The sequence below is a fragment of the Ranitomeya variabilis genome, chromosome 6 (genome assembly GCF_051348905.1).
Source record: "Ranitomeya variabilis isolate aRanVar5 chromosome 6, aRanVar5.hap1, whole genome shotgun sequence".
In the NCBI taxonomy this organism is placed as follows: Eukaryota; Metazoa; Chordata; class Amphibia; order Anura; family Dendrobatidae; genus Ranitomeya; species Ranitomeya variabilis.
This window is the reverse complement of record NC_135237.1, coordinates 125,796,204-125,819,835: the sequence shown is the minus strand read 5'-3', so window position 1 is coordinate 125,819,835 and position 23,632 is coordinate 125,796,204. Positions and strand designations below refer to the sequence as shown.

Here is a 23,632-nt window from a genome sequence, read left to right as displayed (position 1 = left end):
GGGGAATAGATCTGTCGGCAGGTAAGGGGAGTTACATGCAGGTCCTTTTCAACCCAAATGTCTGATACCGCCATATTGCTTCTTGACATAGTAGTGCACGTAGACTCAGCAGGAAAATTCTCCACCTCCACACAATTCAAAAACGTTGATGTAAACAGTTATCTATGTTTCAATAGTGGCCATCTTCTGAAGTGGATCACAAATATTCCTTAGGGACAATATTGGAGGATTAGAAAAAACTGCACAAACGAAACTGATTTTATGGAAGAATCTAAGATGCTTACGGAACGTTTCCAGCATAAGGGCTATCCGAAAGAAACTAGTTCCTGATGCCTTCTCTAAAGCCAAATTGTTCTCTCAGGAAGATTGCATTAATAAAGTCAAAACCAGGGCAGGCAAGGGGACTACCACCTTAGAACTTGGCAAGTGGCATTTTGTTACCACCTATAATTACTCCCACAGATTAATTCAGGATCTACTTAAAAAACACTGGTTCATTCTGAAGGGTGACCCGATCCTTTCTAAACACCTCCCTGCTAATCCGAGAATGGTCTTTAGAAGGAATCATACCCTTCGTAATCTGGTTGCCCCTAGCAACACCACCCTGAATTCTTGTCCCTTGACAACCAATACCGTTTCTAGCCCTGGTTGTTTTGCCTGCAGAATTCCTAAAATGCCTCTGTTGCGCAACAATTGTGCATAGAGCAAAATAATTTACATCAAATACGACAGGCTCCAGTTATAACATTAACTGCATGTGAGTTGTCAATCCACTTTTGTGATCTATTTAATACAATCCACTTGTGGTCTCCAGTACATTAGACGCACCATTCAAACCATGCATGCCCGCTTAAATAAACCGCCAAAATATCCATAATTGTTTCTTATTACACAGTTTATCTAAGCATTTTTCTATAGCACACCAGAAAGATCCTAGATTTCCCATTATTATCGATCATATACCAGTAGTGATGAGTGAATATACTCATTGCTCGGGTTTTCCCGAGCATGCTCAGGTGATCTCCAAGTATTTATGGCTGCTCGGGGATTTAGTTTTCCTTGTCTCAGCTGGATGATTTATGGCTGTTAGCCAGCCTGAGTACATGTGGGGGTTGCCTGGTTGCTAGGGAATCCCCACATGTAATCAAGCTGTCAAGTAGCCGCAAATCATCTAGCTGTGGCAAGGAAAACTAAATCTCTGAGCAGTCATAAATAGGGTTGAGCGACCTTTACTTTTATAGGATCGGGTCGGGTTTCACGAAACCCGACTTTTTCAAAAGTCGGGTCGAGTGAAATCGGCCGATCCTATAAAAAAGTCGGGGTCGGGGTCGGCCGAAACTCGAAACCCAATGCAGTGCATTGGGTTTCCAATGGTTCCCAGGGTCTGAAGGAGCGGAAACTCTCCTTCAGGCCCTGGGATCCATATTTAAGTGTAAAATAAAGAATTAAAATAAAAAATATCGCTATACTTACCCTCTGACGGGCCCTGGTACTAACCGGGAACCTTCCTTCCTTAGAATCAGCCTTCCAGGACCTTGCGGTGACGTCGCGGTGACGTCGCGGCTTGTGATTGGTTGCGCGGCCGCCCATGTGACCGCTCGCGCGACCAATCAGAAGCCGCGACGTCACCGTGACGTCACCGAAGGTCCTGGAAGGGCTGATTCTTAGGAAGGAAGGCTGCCGGAAAGAAGCAGGGCGTGTCCGAGGGTGAGTATATACCTAATAGGAATATACTCACCCTCGGCTTCGTTCCGGCAGCCTTCCTTCCTAAGAATCAGCCCTTCCAGGACCTTCGGTGACGTCACGGTGACGTCGCGGCTTGTGATTGGTCGTGCGAGCGGTCACATGGGCGGCCGCGCGACCAATCACAAGCCGCGACGTCACCGCGACGTCACCGCAAGGTCCTGGAAGGCTGATTCTAAGGAAGGAAGGTTCCCGGTTAGTACCAGGGCCCGTCAGAGGGTAAGTATAGCGATATTTTTTATTTTAATTCTTTATTTTACACTTAAATCTGAATTCCGATACCAATTCCCGATATCTTAAACATATCGGGAATCGGTATCAGAATTCCGATTCCAGATTCAGAAGATCGCCGACTTCATGGCCGACCCCACACAGGGGTCGGGTTTCATGAAACCCGACTTTGCCAAAAGTCGGCGACTTCTGAAAATTGCCGACCCGTTTCGCTCAACCCTAGTCATAAATACTCAGAGACCACCCGAGCAACGAGTACACTCGCTTATCACTATATACCAGACAATGTTCCTGACCACTATAGGAGTCTAATCAACAGAGAAAGTTATTGGATATTTAATTTGGGCACATTGGCTCCAGAGGGATTGAACCTCACCATAGAAAATGTAGATAAATAATCTGCATATTGTATTTGGTTGTCCTTTCTCTTATTTATGTGTATTTTTATGCATTTTTATATTTTTTACATACATTTTCTTATATTTATATTTTTTTATTCACATTTTCTTATTTACATACATTAGTATTATGCTGCTTATTTTTATCCAATTTTTAATCTTATTGTCCCATGCTCTCCCTTTTAAATTTTGCTTCACAGCCGCAATTAGTTGTACCATGTGTAATTTTATTGTTAATTTGCATCTAATTGTTTGTTAATAACTTCTTTGTTCCCATTGGTCTATGTTTTTAAATACCCCCCTCCCCTTCCTAATTGTCATACCACCTGATGAAGTTGGCGATATGCCGTTGGAACGTGTTGTGGATTAAAGGTTTTTATTCTCTTCACCACTTGCCCCCTCCGACTTTCATCTGAGCGCTCTGCAGACTGCGTTGCAATATTTTTTCTTCAGATGCAGGAAGTGTCACTAACCCACAAAATTAGTAAGACATGGGAGAACCCCCCCACTTCAGCTGATATCAGTCTCCCTTTCTTAAGGGGCCGGTTCTTTTTTCAGTAAAATACACAGGATTTTTTTTTAGTTTTCCTAATTATACTGTATATGTATTTTAGAAAGATTCTATAGAGTGGTTTTCGTTTACTTCATGAAATTTTCCAGGAGCAGATCTGTCCTTTTCTCTGTAAGTAGAAATCAAGTGAGAGTTTGCTACTTGCTAGGCAGGTCATTTAACAAGAAACCAATACACTGCTCCAGTAACTATGAAGCCCACTATGTGGAGAGATATAAATCATTTTGTTAATATGGCAAGATTTAGAAAAATCAACACAATGTTTCTTAATTGTGGACATTATGCAAATAAGATTAAAACAGAGATATAAAACCTCAAAATTGTTCTGTAAATGAAGTAATAAATACACTTTTTCATGTTAAATTTGTAAAAATAAAGTCAAATATAATGAACTGTGGACTTTCAAATAATAAAGTTAAAGACCATAACTGTATACAGGTAGTATGCCAGTGATACTGTAATCTCTGCAAAACTAGCTGAAGTCAGGATATGGGTGAAAAGCACAGAAAAGGGAAATTGGGGTCACAAGGTAAGTTAGGATTAGGAACAGAATAATACAAGAGCACACACAAGAACTAAAGGGAAACCCAGGGGCGGATATCTAGTTAGTGTAGCCTGTGCAGCGCACAGAGGCCCAACAGGTAAGAGGGCCCACTACCACCTCCAAAACAGCAATGATCGGCTGTCATAGACAGAACTATTGGACTGTAAAGGGCCCATATACTGTTTGGGCTTTTCTGTCTGTGGCCTCCATTTGGAGGAAGCCAAATAAAATTGGCAACTCCCAGCAGAATGCAACATTGCCTACTTCACCACCAATGCCGCAGAGTGACTCTGGTGGCACCTGGAGACAAAGTAAGAAGTCGGTAGAGCAGCTCTATGTATAACATATGACCTGCCAATAACAAGCAAGCTTTCCCAGTTCTACATTATTAAGACTCAATGTAATATTTGTTCTTTGTTATGACAATTAATATGACGTGGTATGCCTCTTCTTGGTATAATGTTGTTTTCATTAATATAAATTGATAGTGTGTATATCACTACACAAAACTTCTAACCTATAAGAAAACGTCATTTTCACAGATTTGAGATGGAATGTTTTATTATTTATATTATAATAATTCTGTAATATTTTATTAAAGCTTCTTACTTCACTGCTTCCACAACAGGTAGTTCTGCCAACCTTTATTTTGGAGAAAAGATCCCTACTGGAAATGTATGCAAACTTCATGGCACATCCAGATCTGTTTTTGTCCATTGCAGCTGGGACAACCCCTGAGGAACGCATGATCAGCTTTGTGGAATATTATTTGACAGCCTTCCATGAAGGTCGTAAGGGAGCAGTTGCCAAGAAACCCTATAATCCAATTATAGGTGAAACATTTCACTGCAGTTGGAATGTTCCCAAGAATAAAGTGAAGCCTTTTAGAACTCATGATTCTAGTGTACAAACCAAAGAAACTAACACAGCCCAGGGATCTGAAAATGAATCCTACAAAGTGCGTTTTGTGGCCGAGCAAGTATCTCATCACCCACCTGTATCTTGTTTTTATTGTGAATGCAAAGAGAAGATGATGTGTGTAAATACTCATGTATGGACCAAAAGTAAATTTCTTGGAATGTCTGTTGGAGTTTCAATGGTTGGAGAAGGTATGTAGCATTATCATCCTAAAGGGGTTTGCAGTGTATTCTGTGAATATGTAATAAGTCTAAATATTCTGGGTCTGACTACTAAAACCATTACTGAATTTGAGAATGGGACCCCCTGAATTTCCTGTGTGAATTGCACAGTGGTGCACACACATGATCTCCAGTTCATTTACTATCTATGGGAGTGACAGAGATGGTTGAGTATAGTGCTCGGGCCATTTTCATCAGTGCCATAGACATTGAACAGAGTGGTGGTCACATATGTGGTGGCACTCCTCACATCTCTAGTGCTGTCTGCTGAGGTTTCAATGCGCAGTAAAAGTATTCATGATGGGACCCTTGTCATGTGGCCACATCAGTAGCGCCTTTTTGGGCCTTTTAAGCAGAAAAGGTGTTAGGTATGCCACTAAGATGAAGGAGGTTCATAGGGCCCTGACAATGTCCATGGCTTTCTAACATTTACGCTGATGTAGGGTTCTGCAAATCTTTTTGCTCAACTCTAAAGGACAGTCCTTGCAAATCTGGAAACGGACAAATCCTTCGGTCCAAAGCGAAAATATAGGAAAAATTGACAGTGATCAGTGGTTGATACCTTTTAACGGCTAACTGAAAAGATGATGGCAAATAGCAAGCTTTCGAGGCTACGAAGGTATTTTCATCAGGCATAGTATAACACAATACCTGTAGTCACATATTTAGATAGTATGGAAGGGGAGAAAACATTTGTGGCAGTAAATATTCCAGCAGCTCATAGATAAGGAGTGTGAAAGTTTTATTGTTCACTGATTGAGGTCTGGTCCATGGTTGTGCTCTCTCTCCAATATGCAGATTTAGAATGGCCTCTTACTTATTGTATAAATCCTAAAGGACTGTACATGATTCAGTCACTAGATAAAATCAGATGTAGGGATGCCACACTGTATTTTTATAGTCATTATATTTTGTTCTTGACATCTGTAAATTCGGTATATTTTTGATTTGCTATGTTGGATATCTGAAAATAAATGAAATGCACATGAAGCTTCACTATTAAAGGATCTGCTTCTATGTATTAGACTAATTCTCCGTTATGCAAAGTACAACTGTTATTTCAGTCGCCCTACTGTGTTTTTTATAGTCTACTTTGAAACAATTTATTCTCCCACATTATTAGTATAAGAGTTTCTCAGCTCTTATACTCTGAATGTCATGAAATTTAATTTTCTACGTTGAGCAAGTTTTAATGGAATTTCGCTTTTAAAAGAAAATATAGTCATAGACTACATGCAGTATGGATGATGTGTGGCCTAGCGAAAGAGTCAATTCCATTCTTTGCTTAACTCAATAGGTAGTACAGAAACAGTTAACTCCTACAGGGACCATCCTTTATTAATGTTGACTGTAATGACTATCCAGTTGCTGAATATACAGGTATTTTAGACTGACTGTTAGATCCTAAACACTATAGAGGATCCAGAATACCATTTTTTTTTTCAAGGACAATTAAGGAGATACATAGCAATTATCTATTGTGTTTGCCTATTTTTGACCCAAGCAAACAAAATTATTGTAAAACCGCTAAAGAAACAGGTCATTCAGCCGATGATGTAGAAAATATATGGCCGATGGCTAATTGATGGGGCTCTACCTACTCGTAAAACCATCACTTATTGATTAACCACAGTAATGGTCATAAAGTAGATTATTTGCCATTTTTAAACCTCAGATTGAAGACCAGAATGTCTTGATGTTAGGTCACAAGGCTGATCTGCTGCTGAAAAAAAATGCATCTTCATAGGTTGGTATTTGATGTTCCTTTTACCACTCTGCTTTGGTTCAATTATTTCTGAATTATTAAGGGATTTGTGAGTCTCAACTCATGACAATAGCTGATACGGATTTCACTGCTTGATAGCTAATAGTAATAAAGTAATGAATTCAGTATTAGTGAAGGAAGAGTGATTTAGCCAAACACTGCAATGAAGTGTTCTCAACAGTTAAGGCCCCCATAAACATTAGATGGCTGTTAGCCGAATTATCAATGTGCTGTGCTCAATTTCCCCTGACTCCCATTACAATAACACTCAAATATGTGGCTTATCTTCATGGAGGAAAATTGTATGGGCTGCTGAAATGCACCAGGAGAGATCCTTCTCAACTCCCACATCATCTGTCTGAAGAGAGTTGGGAGGCTCCCGTATACATTGGACAAGACTAATCTAATATTAGCAGGTTTCTGCCAACGTTAGTCTAATGTGGGGGTCTTTAGAGTAGTACAACTTTTGAATGCCATATACCATGAGAATAGTAATTGCAAACATCGTAAACCGCAAACTCCTGCTTTGTTGTATGTAAAATTACCAAGTGCAAACCTCTAGCTAATACAAATCAAACTAGTACTGTAACTAAATTTTCCTTTGATCAGTATTAGAAAGAAACTTTTGAATAAATGTAAGGTATCAGAAATAAAAGTGAAGTAGAGTTCTTTGTGGCAAATACAAAATTAGTATTTTTGTGTAAAATAATTTAAATTGGTTTTCTGGGACCTTGATATTGGTGGCCTATGTGTTGCATGTCTGCCACTCAGTATATGAAGGCAATACAAAGGAAACATGAGCTCTTTTTGGTATCCTGGGGAAATCTTACTCAGGGCGACCATAAATTATATTTCTTCACAGTAGAAGGGAGGTAACGGTTTACAGGCACACAGATATGACACAGTTCTGAGCTGAAGATGATCACAGGGGTTTTATTCAAGCTTATTTTCATCTTACAGAATTACTTCTCTTTATGTAAGGGTATGTTTCCACGGTCAGTATTGGCAGAGCTTTGGATGTAGCTCCGTCCTAAGCGCTGCTGGCTTTTGTACGCACGGTGATTTCACATGTGTTCATTGAACCATGCAGAATCACCACATCCTATACATTGGACTGTGATATTTATAATGCGGAGAATGAGCGTCTCCGCAAGATAAATTGATATGCTGCAGTCTGGAAAGACGCACCACATGTCTGTTTACGCAGGGAAGTCGGAGGCATCCCTGCACGCATAGTGGAGATGAGATTTCATAAAATCCCATCCACTATGCTGTAACATCTGGCTGCTGCAGATTGAACACTGCGGCTCTACGCAGCATCCAATCCATAGCATTTACTGACCATGGAAACATACCCTAGGTTCATCAGCATATATGAAAGTCTCTCCACAGATAACTTCTCTTTACAGATAGCTTCTCTTCACACAGTGTCTTAACCTAAGCAGAACTGTACCTTGCTCATGCAGTGAGGTGGGAGGAGGGGGATGAGTGTGGTGCTGTAGCTTTCTCACTTCTATATTGAGGTAATAAAGATGCTCCTGGCTGTCCCGACTGCTCCCATGATTGCAGCAATCATTTCCCAGGAAGAACTGGTCTATACAGCTTGTCTGATTTCAGTCTGACAGGAGACTCTCTAGCACACATCTCACTCTTCGATGTCCAGGACACTATAACAACTGTCAACAGTGCAGCTTCTATCTGTCATGTATGTTTTATAATATCTATCCTATCCCTTTATTGATTAGGGTTTTTATTATACAGGATTGTGATCAACACATCAAATGTTCTTAAAACACAGCAGTAAAACGACCAATGACAAAATGTTTGTCGTTGGACACATTTTTTTATGTGGATCTAAAAAATTGTAATTAGTCCCCAGCATTAATAGCACATTCCCTCTTCCTTGACCTGCAAAACAAGGCACATGTGCCAAATGTACAGAGTTGTGCTCCGCAGAGTGCTACTGCCCCTTCAAACAGCTGATGAGTCGGAATCACAATGATCTGACGTCAATGATCTAGTCTAAGGATGCATTTACATTACATGATGTCCAACTTTAAACGACTGCCAACCCCAACATATATGCCAGATATGTAATATATCACTGAGTGTGCATAGACGGCTATTGTTCTCTGCAGTACAGGTTATTTTGATCCATAATATAAACACTGCCAAGAACAATGATGTTTTGGTTAAACCAAAAATCATTTCACTTTATGAACGAGCATTTTGCTCTTTTGCATGGTGATCGGTTGCCATTTAGGCAGCATTATTATGAAACAAGCATTAGGTGGCACTAGAGTTCTAGTTCTCTTCCTCTCTGAAGAGACAATTTGCATAATTAGCATATTTCCTAGAGGAGCATTGCAGCTTTAAGTCTCCTCATCTCGGCATGCTTAGCAGGTCAATCTCCACAAGGAGAAACGATACTTCTTGGATATTAGTCGGATGCCTCTCACACAGCCAAACCAGATCTCCACTTAGCACTGACGAGGGTCAGTACCCCATAACACGGTGTCTGCAAATTGAGATTCTGGTTTGGCTTTTATCCTGAGTCATGTGACAAGGCTTGTTAAAGGGTCAACATTGACTTGTAGGATTGCTACCTTCCAATAGGTGGTAATAGGAGGTAACTTTACCACCTAAATATTATTATCTGGAAAAAAACAAGCACGATATCTTCTAAGTTTTCAGTGAAAATTATTCGAAATGAAAATAGTGGAGACCATCTGAGAAGCAGAGACCGCGCCAGGACAGGGTGAGTATGATGTGACAGCCGCCACTCCTGCTGCTCCCCCTCCCCCGCCGACCCCCTGGGATAGTGACTCCAAATATGCGGTAATATAGAACTGAAGCTGTGTAGGCACTAGTCCTATTACATCTGCATAACTAGTCCTCTTGGCCACTTGCAGCAAACATTGGTGGTGCTCCACAATTGCATGCTTAAAATGTGGAAGAACAACAATGAGAAGTAGCACTCACCACGAGCTACAGTTATAACAGTCCATTATTTCAGCATATGAGTCCAGAAGAGCGGTTGGCAGGGGCTGTGCGAGGGTGAAGAGAGCTGAACGATGGCCATTTTCCACTACAACTTGTGCTACTACTACCAGGAGCAACGTAATCTCTAGTGCAAAATGGTTGTTTTCCACACTGCTTGCACTTGAAATGTTACCGTTTAGGCTTATGGAAACGGAAACTTTCCGCAACCTCATGGCAGCTGCCGTCCCACGGTACTCAGTCCCTAGCCAACACTATTTCTCACAGTGTGCCATTCCCGCCTCAGACAAGCATGTGTCCCATAACAGCCGTGCGCTGACCAACTCTGTTACTGGGAAAGTCCACTTAACCATGGACAAGTGCTTGTGGCCAGGGACGTTACATTTCCCAGATGGCACATTGTGGAAGCTGGGACCCAGTTGGACCCTGGGATGGAACACGTGCTACCAACACCGAGGATTGCGGGCCCTAATTCAATCACTGTTTCACCCCACCATCTACAGCAGTCTCTGCACCTCCTCGTCCTCACCCTCCATCTCTGAAATGTCAACATCAGTTGCAAGCTGGAAGCACTGCCTTGGCCAAGCAGCAACAGGCTCTGCTGAAGCTAACTTGCTTAGGTGACAAACCACACACCGCAACAGAGTAGTGCAGACTGATCTGTGGCTGTTGCCTCTGAACCTACAATCAGGCATGGTTGTGTGTGAAAATAGCAGTAACCTCACACGAACCATACCTGGACCGCATACTCAACTTAGTGGTTCAGCGGTTTCTCTAATTCTACTCAGATCTGCATGAGCTAAATGTGAAAGATTGCCACGTGTGTGCCCATTTTCTAAACTCAGCTACAGCTGCCACCTCCCTGGCATTGCTTCAGTAGTGTTTGCAACTGCCAGCACTCCGACTGGTGTGTGATGTCACTACGCGTTGGAACTCAACGTTAGATATGTTGGCAAGGCTTTGTGAGCAGCAGAGGGCATTAGTTGAGTACTAGCTACGCCATGCCCTTCAGAATTCCGGTTAGCCTTTGCACATAGGAGCTGATAAGTGAGCATGGATGTCAGACATCTGTGTGGTTCTCTAAAACTTTGAGAACTCGACTAAGATGGTAAGCATCGATGACACCATAATTCGCGTAACCATCCCACTTTTCTTTCTACTGAAATGCTCGCTACTCACAATTAAAAAAGAAGACTTTGCAGGCAGAGCTAGTTGAGATAAAGCAATAAACTATATAAACTATACAGGGCATGCTACACAGCCCAGCCTCCTCTCATGCTCTCAATGCGGATTGGATGATAATGAGGAGGAACAGGATCTGGTTGCATGTGCTACAGACAGAACTACCCACACCAACTTTATCCCGTCTGTTCAGTGTGGATGGCCGGAGGATGAGGAGAAGATGGACAGTCATCCACTTGGTGGGGACAAGGAAGTCTTGGCTGATGGCAGTCTGGCACACATGGCTGAGTTTATGTCCTGCTGCCTTTCGTGATCTTCGTGTTGTATGCATTTTGGCCAGCACCAATTACTGGTTAGTCACCCCTCGATACCCATGCTACAAGTAGAACTTTCCATATCTCCTTCCTGTGGTGGAGAGGTCTATTAAAATGTTACACTACCAAAAGACCATAGTTGAATAATTATTCAAAAAATTCCCATCTGACAAAGCTGACGGCAGAGGTCACAGTTCCTTGACCAACCAAGCTGTAGAGACAAGGGAGACACACACCAGATGCAGCAAAGGCAAGGGAACAATATCAAAGGTATGGGACAGTTTTCTCAGACCCTTCCATTGCCCAGGCACTGTTGCGTGGGGTACTCTAACAAGGAGAGAAGTTTTGGAAGATGCTGAAGGAGAACCTTGCCGACTGTAGCAGCATGCTCCGTGATTCCTCTGAGTCTTACAACTATTAGATATCCAAGCTAGACACATGACATGTACTGTCACTCTACGCTTTGGAAGTTCTGGCCTGCCTTGCTGCTAGCATTTTGTCACAGCGGGTTTTTAGTGCCACTGGGGGTACTATAATTGATAGGTGCATATGGCTGTCACCTGAAAATGCTGACTGGCTGACTCTTATTAAAATGATCAAGGGCTAGATTGGCCCAGACTTCTCAACACCACCAAAGACTGCAGCGGAACATAAACTCAAATCCAGTGGAAAAAAGCAAGAACATGGAGTACAAAAATCCCAAAATTCATAATAAAAAATTACTTTATTAATACAATATAAAAAAATTCTTTTATAACAAACAACATAGAAATTCAATTATAAATAATTAATTAAAGACACAAATGCACCAATAAATATACATATATGCACCAAACAGATGAAGACTAAGGAGAAATACTGAAGCAGTACAGGTGAACACGGGGAGCAAAGCATGTATCCGGTAGGTAAGAATAACAATAATGGTATGTGGCCATCAATATAATCACTTACACGCTTACCAATTGCGTGCTTTCACCACTGACAACGCATATGGGATGAATGCTCGGTCGCTACATACATATACAATGGCCACTGAAGTGCTTACCCATAAATGTGCCGGACAGCTCACCCACAGCGCACCAGGAACCCCTTGACGCGCGTTTCGCCGCCAAGCTTTTTCGAAAGGGGATGCTGATCAGCTGTTCTAATGCCTTGGGTTTTTTTCTGGTCTATTCCTATGCACCCATTCCAACCTAAACATGGGTATACGCTTCAGGATTTTTGTGTCGTCCTCCTCCACCACCACCACATCAACAGGGTGATCATGCTATCCTCACTATCAATTTTGATGAGTGTTTGATGCCCGCATTAGTACATTTGAGAGGCCTATCTCGTACATTCTTTGATATATATGTATACTCCCCCAAGGGTAACTGTTTTCAAGCCCATGCACTTAGTGCATGCGCATTGCCATTCTAAGATATCCACTATTTAATAATGGGAAAAAAATGTTTTCTAAAGCCCTCCACTACGTCTCTTCAAAGGGGTATTGGAATGCCTCCTTCTAATGTTTGGCATCGCTTGCACTTAGTGCATGTACTTTACCAGTCTAGCAGACCCTCTCCTTAACCCCTTAACCCCCGGAGCTTTTGTCAGATTTGCGTTTTCGTTTTTCGCTCCCCTTCTAATCAGAGCCATAACTTTTTTATTTTTCCGTCAATATGGCCGCGTGAGTGCATGTTTTTTGCGGGACGAGTTGTACTATTGAACGATTCCATTGGTTTTACCATGTCATGTACTAGAAAATGGGAAAAAAATTCCAAGTGCGGTGAAATTGCAAACAAAATGCAATCCCACACTTGTTTTTTGTTTGGCTTTTTTTTACTAAGTTCACTAAATGCTCAAACTGACCTGTCATTATGATTCTCCAAATCATTCCGAGTTCATAGACACCAAACAGGCTAGGTTCTTATTTACCTAAGTGGTGAAAAAAATTACAAACTTTGTTAAAAAGAAAAAAAAATTGCGCCATTTTCCGATACCCTTAGCGTCTCCATTTTTCTTGATCTGGGGCTGGGTAAGGGCTTATTTTTTGCTAGCCGAGCTGACGTTTTTAATGATACCATTTTGGTGCAGATACGATCTTTTGATCGCCCGTTATTGCATTTTAATGCAACGTGGTGGCAACCAAAAAAACATAATTCTGGCGTTTTGACTTTTTTTCTCTCTACGCCTTTTAGCGATCAGGTTATTCCTTTTTTGTGTTGATAGATCGGGTGATTCTGAACGTGGCGATACCAAATATGTGTATGTTTGATTTTATTTTTATTGTTTTATCTTGAATGGGGCGAAAGGGGGGTGATTTTAACTTTTTAATTTTTTTAATTTTTTTATATTTTAATTTTTTTTTTCTTTTTGGCATGCTTCAATAGTCTCCATGGGAGACTAGAAGCTGCCTCAACCCAATCGGCTCTGCTACATAGAGGCAATGATCAGATCACCTCTATATAGCAGATTTAGTCACTTGCTATGAGCGCCGACCACTGTGTGGCCATACCGTATAATGACCGCACATGATGCTCCATACTGTATACTAGCTGCACATGATGCTCCATACCGTATAATGACCGCACATGATGCTCCATAATGTATAATGGCCACACATGATGCTCCATACTGTATAATGGCCACACATGATGCTCCATACTGTATAATGACCTCACATGATGCTCCATACTGTATATTGGCTGCACATGATGCTCCATACTGTATACTGGCTGCACATGATACTCCATACTGTATAATGACCGCACATGATGCTCCATACCGTATAATGACCGCACATGATGCTCCATACCGTATAATGACCGCACATGATGCTCCATACCGTATAATGACCGCACATGATGCTCCATACTGTATACTAGCTGCACATGATGCTCCATACCGTATAATGACCGCACATGATGCTCCATAATGTATAATGGCCACACATGATGCTCCATAATGTATAATGGCCACACATGATGCTCCATACTGTATAATGGCCACACATGATGCTCCATACTGTATAATGACCTCACATGATGCTCCATACTGTATATTGGCTGCACATGATGCTCCATACTGTATACTGGCCGCACACGATACTACATACTGTATAATGACCGCACATGATGCTCCATACTGTATAATGGCCACACATGATGCTCCATACTGTATAATGGCCACACATGATGCCCCATACTGTATAATGACCACACATGATGCCCCATACTGTATAATGACCGCACATGATGCCCCATACTGTATAATGACTGCACATGATGCTCCATACTGTATAATGACCGCACATGATGCTCCATACCGTATAATGACCGCACATGATGCTCCATACCGTATAATGACCGCACATGATGCTCCATACTGTATACTAGCTGCACATGATGCTCCATACCGTATAATGACCGCACATGATGCTCCATAATGTATAATGGCCACACATGATGCTCCATACTGTATAATGGCCACACATGATGCTCTATACTGTATATTGGCTGCACATGATGCTCCATACTGTATACTGGCTGCACATGATACTCCATACTGTATAATGACCGCACATGATGCTCCATACTGTATACTGGCTGCACATGATGCTCCAAACTGTATACTAGCTGCACATGATGCTCCATACCGTATAATGACCGCACATGATGCTCCATACTGTATAATGACCACACATGATGCTCCATAATGTATAATGGCCACACATGATGCTCCATAATGTATAATGGCCACACATGATGCTCCATACTGTATAATGGCCACACATGATGCTCCATACTGTATAATGACCTCACATGATGCTCCATACTGTATATTGGCTGCACATGATGCTCCATACTGTATACTGGCCGCACACGATACTACATACTGTATAATGACCGCACATGATGCTCCATACTGTATACTGACTGCACATGATGCTCCATACTGTATAATGACCGCACATGATGCTCCATACTGTATAATGACCGCACATGATGCCCCATACTGTATAATGACTGCACATGATGCTCCATACTGTATAATGACCGCACATGATGCTCCATACCGTATAATGACCGCACATGATGCTCCATACCGTATAATGACCGCACATGATGCTCCATACTGTATACTAGCTGCACATGATGCTCCATACCGTATAATGACCGCACATGATGCTCCATAATGTATAATGGCCACACATGATGCTCCATACTGTATAATGGCCACACATGATGCTCTATACTGTATATTGGCTGCACATGATGCTCCATACTGTATACTGGCTGCACATGATACTCCATACTGTATAATGACCGCACATGATGCTCCATACTGTATACTGGCTGCACATGATGCTCCAAACTGTATACTAGCTGCACATGATGCTCCATACCGTATAATGACCGCACATGATGCTCCATAATGTATAATGGCCACACATGATGCTCCATACTGTATAATGGCCACACATGATGCTCCATACTGTATAATGACCTCACATGATGCTCCATACTGTATATTGGCTGCACATGATGCTCCATACTGTATACTGACTGCACATGATGCTCCATACTGTATAATGACCGCACATGATGCTCAATACCGTATAATGACCTCACATGATGCTCCATACTGTATAATGACCGCACATGATGCTCCATACTGTATACTAGCTGCACATGATGCTCCATACCGTATAATGACCGCACATGATGCTCCATACTGTATAATGACCGCACATGATGCTCAATACCGTATAATGACCTCACATGATGCTCCATACTGTATAATGACCGCACATGATGCTCCATACTGTATACTAGCTGCACATGATGCTCCATACCGTATAATGACCGCACATGATGCTCCATAATGTATAATGGCCACACATGATGCTCCATACTGTATAATGGCCACACATGATGCTCCATACTGTATACTGGCTGCACATGATGCTCCATACTGTATAATGACCTCACATGATGCTCCATACTGTATACTGGCTGCACATGATGCTCCATACTGTATACTGGCTGCACATGATACTCCATACTGTATAATGACCGCACATGATGCTCCATACTGTATAATGGCCACATATGATGCTCCATACTGTATAATGGCCACACATGATGCCCCATACTGAATAATGACCACACATGATGCCCCATACTGTATAATGACTGCACATGATGCCCCATACTGTATAATGACTGCACATGATGCTCCATACTGTATATTGGCTGCACATGATGCTCCATACTGTATATTGGCTGCACATGATACTCCATACTCTATAATGACCGCACATCATGCTCCATACCGTATAATGACCGCACATGATGCTCCATACCGTATAATGACCGCACATGATGCTCCATACTGTATAATGGCCGCATATGATGCTCCATACTGTATAATGGCCGCACATGATGCTCCATACTGTATAATGGCTGCACATGATACTTCGTACCGCATAATGGCCACACATAGCTACTCCTACACACGCGGCTGCGCTCCGTACACACGCGCTCCGCTCCATACACCTCGTACACACGTGGCTCCGCTCCAGACACCTCGTACACACACGGCTCCGCTCCGCACACCTCGCGCGCACACACACGGCCTCGCGCACACACACGGCTCCGCACACCTCGCGCACACACGGCTCCGATCCGCACACCTCGCGCACACACGGCTGCGCTCCGCACACCTCGCACACACACGGCTCCGCTCCGCACACCTAGCACACACGGCTCCGCTCCGCACACCTCGCACACACACGGCTCCGCTCCGCACACCTCGTACACACACGGCTCCGCTCCGCACACCTCGTACACACACGGCTCCGCACACCTCATACACACACAGCTCTGCTCACCTCGTACACACACGGCTCCGCTCCGCACACCACGTACACACTCGGCTCCGCTCCGCACACCTCGTACACACACGGCTCCGCTCCGCACACCTCGTACACACACGGCTTCGCTCCGTACACCTCGTACACACACGGCTCCGCTCCGCACACCTCGTACACACACGGCTCCGCTCCGCACACCTCGTACACACACGGCTCCGCTCCGCACACCTCGTACACACACGGCTCCGCTCCGCACACCTCGTACACACACGGCTCCGCTCCGCACACCTCGTACACGGCTCAGCTTCGCACACCTCGTACACACACGGCTCTGCTACATCCACACTGTACACCTCCTGACCCCATACAAGGCATTACTTACCTCCTGCAGGACCATGTGGCAAGGTGGCAGCAACCAGCAAGTCCTGCAATCCACGGAGGTCCCGATCTGCCGATCATGTGACCGCTGACTCCTCCCCTCCTGTGACCTCATCACAGGTCCTGTGCGCAGAAAGCAGGCAGCCATACAGAAGGGTAAGGGCCTGGGGCATGGCTTAACTATACAAGGGGGCGTGTCGGTCCTGCTGTCTGCGCCGCGGGATTAGAGTGCCCTGTGCGGGAGTGCGGGGCAGAGGCTGAAAACCGGGACAATCCCGCACAATGAGGGACGGTTGGGAGCTATGTGTGTCTGATCATGTCTCGCACACCACATGGCCAGATAAGATAGTAAAATGTTAAAACATTCACCAGGAAATTTAATTTTTTTGACCATTGAAAGCAATGCAAACGTGCCAAAACTCTACTTGTGAACATAGCCCAAGGTCAGAAGAAGCATTTTTTTTCTCCTACTTCTTTTGCCTTATATACAAGTTATTATCCTGGAAAGAATGTTTAGTAACATTTTTTCCTGTAAAATCCATTTTATCTTCAGTTTTGTATGTTTTATTGTCAGTCCATAAAATTGGTGTAATATTCTGACATTGTTCCCCACAGTAACTTGGGATTCAGAGATGCTTTCAGGGGTCTTCCCAATGCTGTTCCCATGCCACTTCAGTGATGTTTCCATCGATTTGAGTAATTTTTATACCCCTCCAGAACTTGGGGGTTCCTCTGGAAATAATACTCGAGTTTCCCATTGACTTCCATTATGCTCATTCCTCAGGTCGAGCAATTGAGCATTACGATTTGCTCAATGAGCATTTTAATGCACGCTCATCACTAGTTATGACCGATAAGTATTACTATCTGAGCTATCATGGGATTAGATACATAGGCATAGTAATAGCAACAAGACTGTGAGCTATGACACTTCTGATAACAGGTTGGAATCTGGGGACATGTCCTAATTAGAGATGGGCAAACCCGAACAGTAAAGTTCGGTGTCTGTACCAAACACTGAGCACTGACTTCACCAGGAAGTCCATGTTACTGTTCAGGTTCGAGGTGTTTGTCGTGCTGTCATGTGTGTGACAGTGCAACAAACACTGCTTCTGATCTGCAGTAAAATCATCCCTGCTGGTCAGAGAGCCAGAGCTCTTGTGCTGTCAAAAGACAGTGTCAACGCTCATCTGTGATCGGAGGTATAAAGTTTACCTCCAGTCATTGGTGTCAGGTGATGGGACTACTGCTCCCATAATCCGACACCTGCTGCCGCTAATAACAGCAAGTTAACAGGAGTTTTTCTCATGGTTCTAGTGGCAATCTCACAGAGGTCATGGCAGTTCAGCCTGGCTGGGAACGCAGCCTCAGTGACCTGAAGTAACCTTGATAACGTCACCGCTAGTCACTGAGGCTGTACTCGCAGCAGCTCATTCACCAGTGGTTTTCGGCTTGGATGGTCACATTTTGGCACCGCCCAGGTTGAAAACTGTTTATCCCCAGACATGGATTATAGTGTGGGACAGACTGAGGGATATTGTTTTTTTTATTTTTGTTTTATTACAGAACACGAGGGCTTCGGTGGAATAGGCGTTTGGTGAGTATAACTGTGTTTACTTTTAAATAAAGTTAAAGTGTGTTTTGTTTTATTTCTAATAAAATACTTTATTCTGGCTGTGTTATTTATTTACCATGTAACTATAGGATTAGTAATGGATAGGTGTCTTATAGATGCCTCTCCATTACTAAGCCGTAGGGTTGATGTCACCTGACAATACAAAGGTGACGTCAACCCCACAAATATTAACCCCACTTGCCACCACTACAGGGCAAGAGGGAAGAGCCGGACAAAGCACCAGATTTGGCACATCTAATAGATACGGTATGCCTTTTCTGGGCAGCTGCAGGCTGCTATTTTTAGGCTGGGGGCAGTATCCATGGCCCCTTACTAGCCTGAGAATACCAGCCCCGAGCTATCTGCTTTAATAAGGCTGGTTGCACATGGCAGCGTGGCAAACACTGGATGTTTGGGGCCCCCCATTCAAGTGAATGGGGTCCAGGTTGGGTCCGGGTACAGTTCTGTGACCTAAACCCAAACTTTTTGTAACTGTTTGGTTGAACCCGCCAGACCTGAACATTCAGTTGTCCACTCATCTCTAGTCCTAATTAAACACAACAGCTGCCAAGATGGCTGCTCCCATGATCTGTATTTAGAATGACTTTCTCATAGCTATGCGCTTAAATAGAAAGATGGGTATGAACGGCACCGAATGCTGTACTTTACGTAGAGATGTATAAGTATACTCAATCCTTTGTAGATCAGGACGTTCAGAGGCTAGTTACTGACATGGGTGGTGCACAACTTATAAAATAGAAAGTCCATGAAGTAAATGAGAGAAGAAAAAGTGGCACTCACCCTTCTGTGCAGTATAAGTGTTGTCCTTTATTTGCGATCAACAGATTACAGACAATTTCTGCGGCTGGTGAGGAGAGGGGTGCGGGGAGTGAACGACTGGACAATGGCCGTTTCGCGCTCTTGCGCTTCTACGGGTCCATGTGAGCCACACATGGACCCGTAGAAGTGCAAGAGCGCGAAACGGCCGTCGTCCAGTCGTTCACTCCCTGCACCCCCTCTCCTCACCAGCCGCCGCAGAAAATGTCTGTAATCTGTTGATCGCAAATAAAGGACAACACTTATACTGCACAGAAGGGTGAGTGCCACTTTTCCTTCTCTCATTTTTCTCATAGCTATATTGACTGTATTGATATCCATTAGAAATACAAAGGTAATGTATTCCATTTTTAGTTATATTTGCTGACTTTTTACTGAAATATAACTAAGTATATGTGATAGTGATAGGTCCTCTTTAAGGTAGCACTGTCTACTATTCCTGGATGTGGCAGACAGCAGAAGCTATCGTGGGCTACCACCAGGTTCCTGAAGAGGCAAGTGGCGAAAAGTCTCAACTGCAAAAATTCTGTATCAAAATTTGGTGTCCGAATGCACTGTGATTTCAGTGTGCACAGGAAGGTGCTTACTAAACATTGACCTATAAGCACAAGAATAAGTAGCTCCAATATACTCTAACCATATAAATAAGTAAAAAAAGTTGACACAAGAAACAAAACTGGAACTTTCAGGCCTATGGATTAGCGGTATGTCCGCAAGAAAATAAATGAATGAAGTATAAGCAGGTAGCGTGATACAGTGACGGACAGGAGGCAGATCAAAGGGTTAACAAGCGGTTTAATAAACAATAGTTACTCCTCGCAGGGAGATATGTACACAAGGAGCAAGGTTATACCTAAAACAGAGAGAACTAACAGGGGGGGAAGGTTTTTTAATGACCATAGGAGAATAATACAAATAACACTCATCACTTTGGGCATCAACCACTGGTGTGCTCCTGCCCATGAGTGTGGACGTTTAGATTACGTGGCAAAAATTGATTTGTCACAGTTCTGTGAAAAAAATGGGGGAAACTTCCCTGGCGTTAACGGTGTCCTCCTGTGGTCCTGATGATGGCGGTGCCCTCTGGTGGTCCTGGCGGTGGCGATGTCCTCTAGTGAACCTGGTGATGGCGGTGATAGTCTGTGATATTATCACGGGCACTGGCCCCAATGGATGAAGGGAGGAAGGAAGAATAGTCTCTTCCCTCAGCGGTGAGAGTCCTTACACTGCCGCACCCTGTGACACTGTCCTGACACACTCTATAATGGCCAGTTCGATCTGCTGTGCCGTACCGATGAGCGCCTGTATCCTGTACACAGACCTTGCCTCTCACGGTCAGTACTCCCAGCCGGGGCGGTCTTGTCAGCATCGTCGGCTGAGTCCGCAATCTCTTAACGGTCCGCGATGTAAGCGGGGACAGTGGTGTTAGCGAGGACAGCGTGATTGGGGATGTCTCAGCGGGACCTCCCCGGCTCCAGTCAGCACCGCCCCGTCGCCTCACAGCTGATCTTCTCTGACAGGGACACCCCAAACTCTCCCCCTGTATCCTAGATGACAGACCTGACGGTTATGGACCTGTTATGGATGAGGCAAACCTGGTTAGTTTCTCCCCCTTACAGAAGCATATACTGAAAACAACATCCTGCCTTCAGTGAAGCATAATGGTGGCTCTGTGATGCTTTGGGGCTGTTATCTTGTTCAAAAAACCTTCAGAGTGTAAAAGGAAAGATGGATTCAATCAAATATCAGAAATCCTAGGAGAAAATATTATGCCTTCTATGATGAAGCTGAAACTTGGGCATCATTGGATCTTGCTACAGTACAATGATCCCATACATCCCATAAACTCAAGTTTAATTTCAGTAAAAGTCCTGAAAGATTCTGGAGGGCCGCCACAGTCAATTGACTTAAAGGGTTGGTACGAAGGCCAAAGTAATTTCATTCTAAATCCCTATCTCTTTATTTAGTGCCATAATATTTACTATTTTCTAATGTACTTGCATTAAATATTCCCAATCCTTCCCTAATAATGGTACACTATCTAACTGCATGCTGGGATACTCATACGAAATGCTATCGGGGGAGAGACTGCTAGCACCGCCCCCACAGCTGACGTCAGTGGTTTCTGGACACCAGATATTCTGAGATCATTCTGTTGCCAGCTCGTTACTGCTGATCTGAGCTGACACAATGTGCAGGGACTAGCCCAGCCCCTGAAACAAGTGTCACTGATGCTTCATTTCAGGAAGGGGTCAGTGCCCCCTGATGACGCTTCATTTTAGTATCCCTGCATGCACTGGGATTCTCAAACAATGTGTCACCAAAAAGGAAGTGGGAGATAAAATAGAAAAGTAATTAGATAATACAGTTAAGGAAGGACAGGGAATGTTTAATGTAAGTATATTGGAAAATAGTTTAGATTATGGCACTAAATAGGGATTTAGAATTAAAATAACTTTGCCCTCGGACCACCCCTTTAAATCTCATAAAAAATCTTGGTAGGACATGAAGAAGATGCTTGCAGAACGCAAACTCAAGAGTAACCACAAATTGCAGCTTATTGCCCATAAAGAATGGCTAAGGTTCCTCAGGAGCACTGCCAGAAACTGGTGTCTGGCTATAGGTCACATTTACAAGAGGTTGTGATAGCCACAGCCTACTGTACTAAAGGCTACTCCATAATGCAGCAACGCTTGGCTAAGATTTTGATTCTAGAGGAAGAACAAAAATTGAATTTCAACAGGCAGAATTCTTCTTCCCACCAACCTCTTATGTCGCGGAGATTGAGGAGGCCTCCATACACATTAGAATGGTCTCGCCATTATTAACGGGTTCAGCCGTCTTTGCTCTGTGTATGGGGGCATTAAGTCGACTAGAATTAAAACTGCAGTCGTCATTAGAACTGACATTTTGTAAAGAATTTGCAGAAACCACTTGTTTTGTATTGTGCGATTTAGATTGTTCTTCTTTGATTAGTTTATTGCAAACAGCAGAACATTTGTACATCTTACTAATAAACCTGATGTGCAGTGGAGGTTGCATAATTTTGATTTCTACTGTAAAATATTTGCACGATTTATCATATAGGTATTTCCTAAAAACCCTTTTGTGGCCAATTTTTCAGATTTTTTTTTTTATTATTATTGCAATTTTTTTTTCCCAGAGACGCCCTACCACTTTTACCCCAAATGTGACTGCTGTTGTAACGGAGCGTAAATCATCATTAATATTTTACCTATAAGAGCCTGCCATCCATACAGCTATATCGGGCACAGCTGTCTATAAACTTTCTTATGTGCCTTTACGGAGATTAAGCTCAGTGCTTGCAGCAGCAATCCAAAAAAACACCAAGCGCCAATAAACTGCTGCTCCCGCCATAATAAACAAATGCGGCTAATTCTGCAGTGCGGAGAGGTGCCTTAGTGCTACAGCTGTTAGCCGCCCACATAGAGGGATGGGGTGGTGGATTTCGGGATCTCGCAGCCACAGGTAGCAGCTCATTTAGATACTCATTCTTAAGTGTTGCATTATAGTAAAATCCCTCGGTGTACATTAGGACAGCAAACTGCTGTGATCTGCTCATTATGTCCATCTGCTTGTGCCTCCAAGATCAGACACGTCTCCAGAAGTTTGCTTGCACTTCTACGTTTCAAGGACACATATGTCACACTGACACTGGGACACGAGCAACGGTATTAATTGGATTAATTATTGATTATAATCTCTGCACCTGAACGCAATATATACCCTGTTATGGCTGACATCTATGCGCCGGAGTCTTGAGTCTTAAGGGTCCCCTACCTCTAGTGTTTGTAAAATAATTTATACAGAACATAATCTTTAAGCAGCTGCTGTGAAACTATACACGGGAGTGTAGGAAAGCAGCCACGCTTAAATGAGGAAATGAGTTTGTTTTATGATCACTTTGCCTCTCCCTGCGCTCCCCATCTTTCTGCTCTTCACATTGCTTGCCATGCTGCGGAAGCAGAGCTCCTTGCCTGTAGGCACCTTGAAGTACTTACAGTGCTGTCATCCTGCTTCCCAATGCATGTTGATGG

The 23,632-nt window shown here is 43.3% G+C and overlaps 1 protein-coding gene across 2 annotated transcripts in view; it reads left to right on the top strand.

Moving 5' to 3' along the window:
* OSBPL10 (oxysterol binding protein like 10) overlaps positions 1-23,632 on the top strand; it is a 560,435-nt gene that overhangs the window by 469,804 nt on the left and 66,999 nt on the right. For both annotated transcript variants that reach the window (XM_077268966.1, XM_077268965.1), the window contains one exon: positions 4,116-4,596. In XM_077268966.1, coding sequence (XP_077125081.1) covers positions 4,116-4,596 — 481 coding nt within the window. The remainder of the gene's footprint in view (positions 1-4,115; positions 4,597-23,632) is intronic.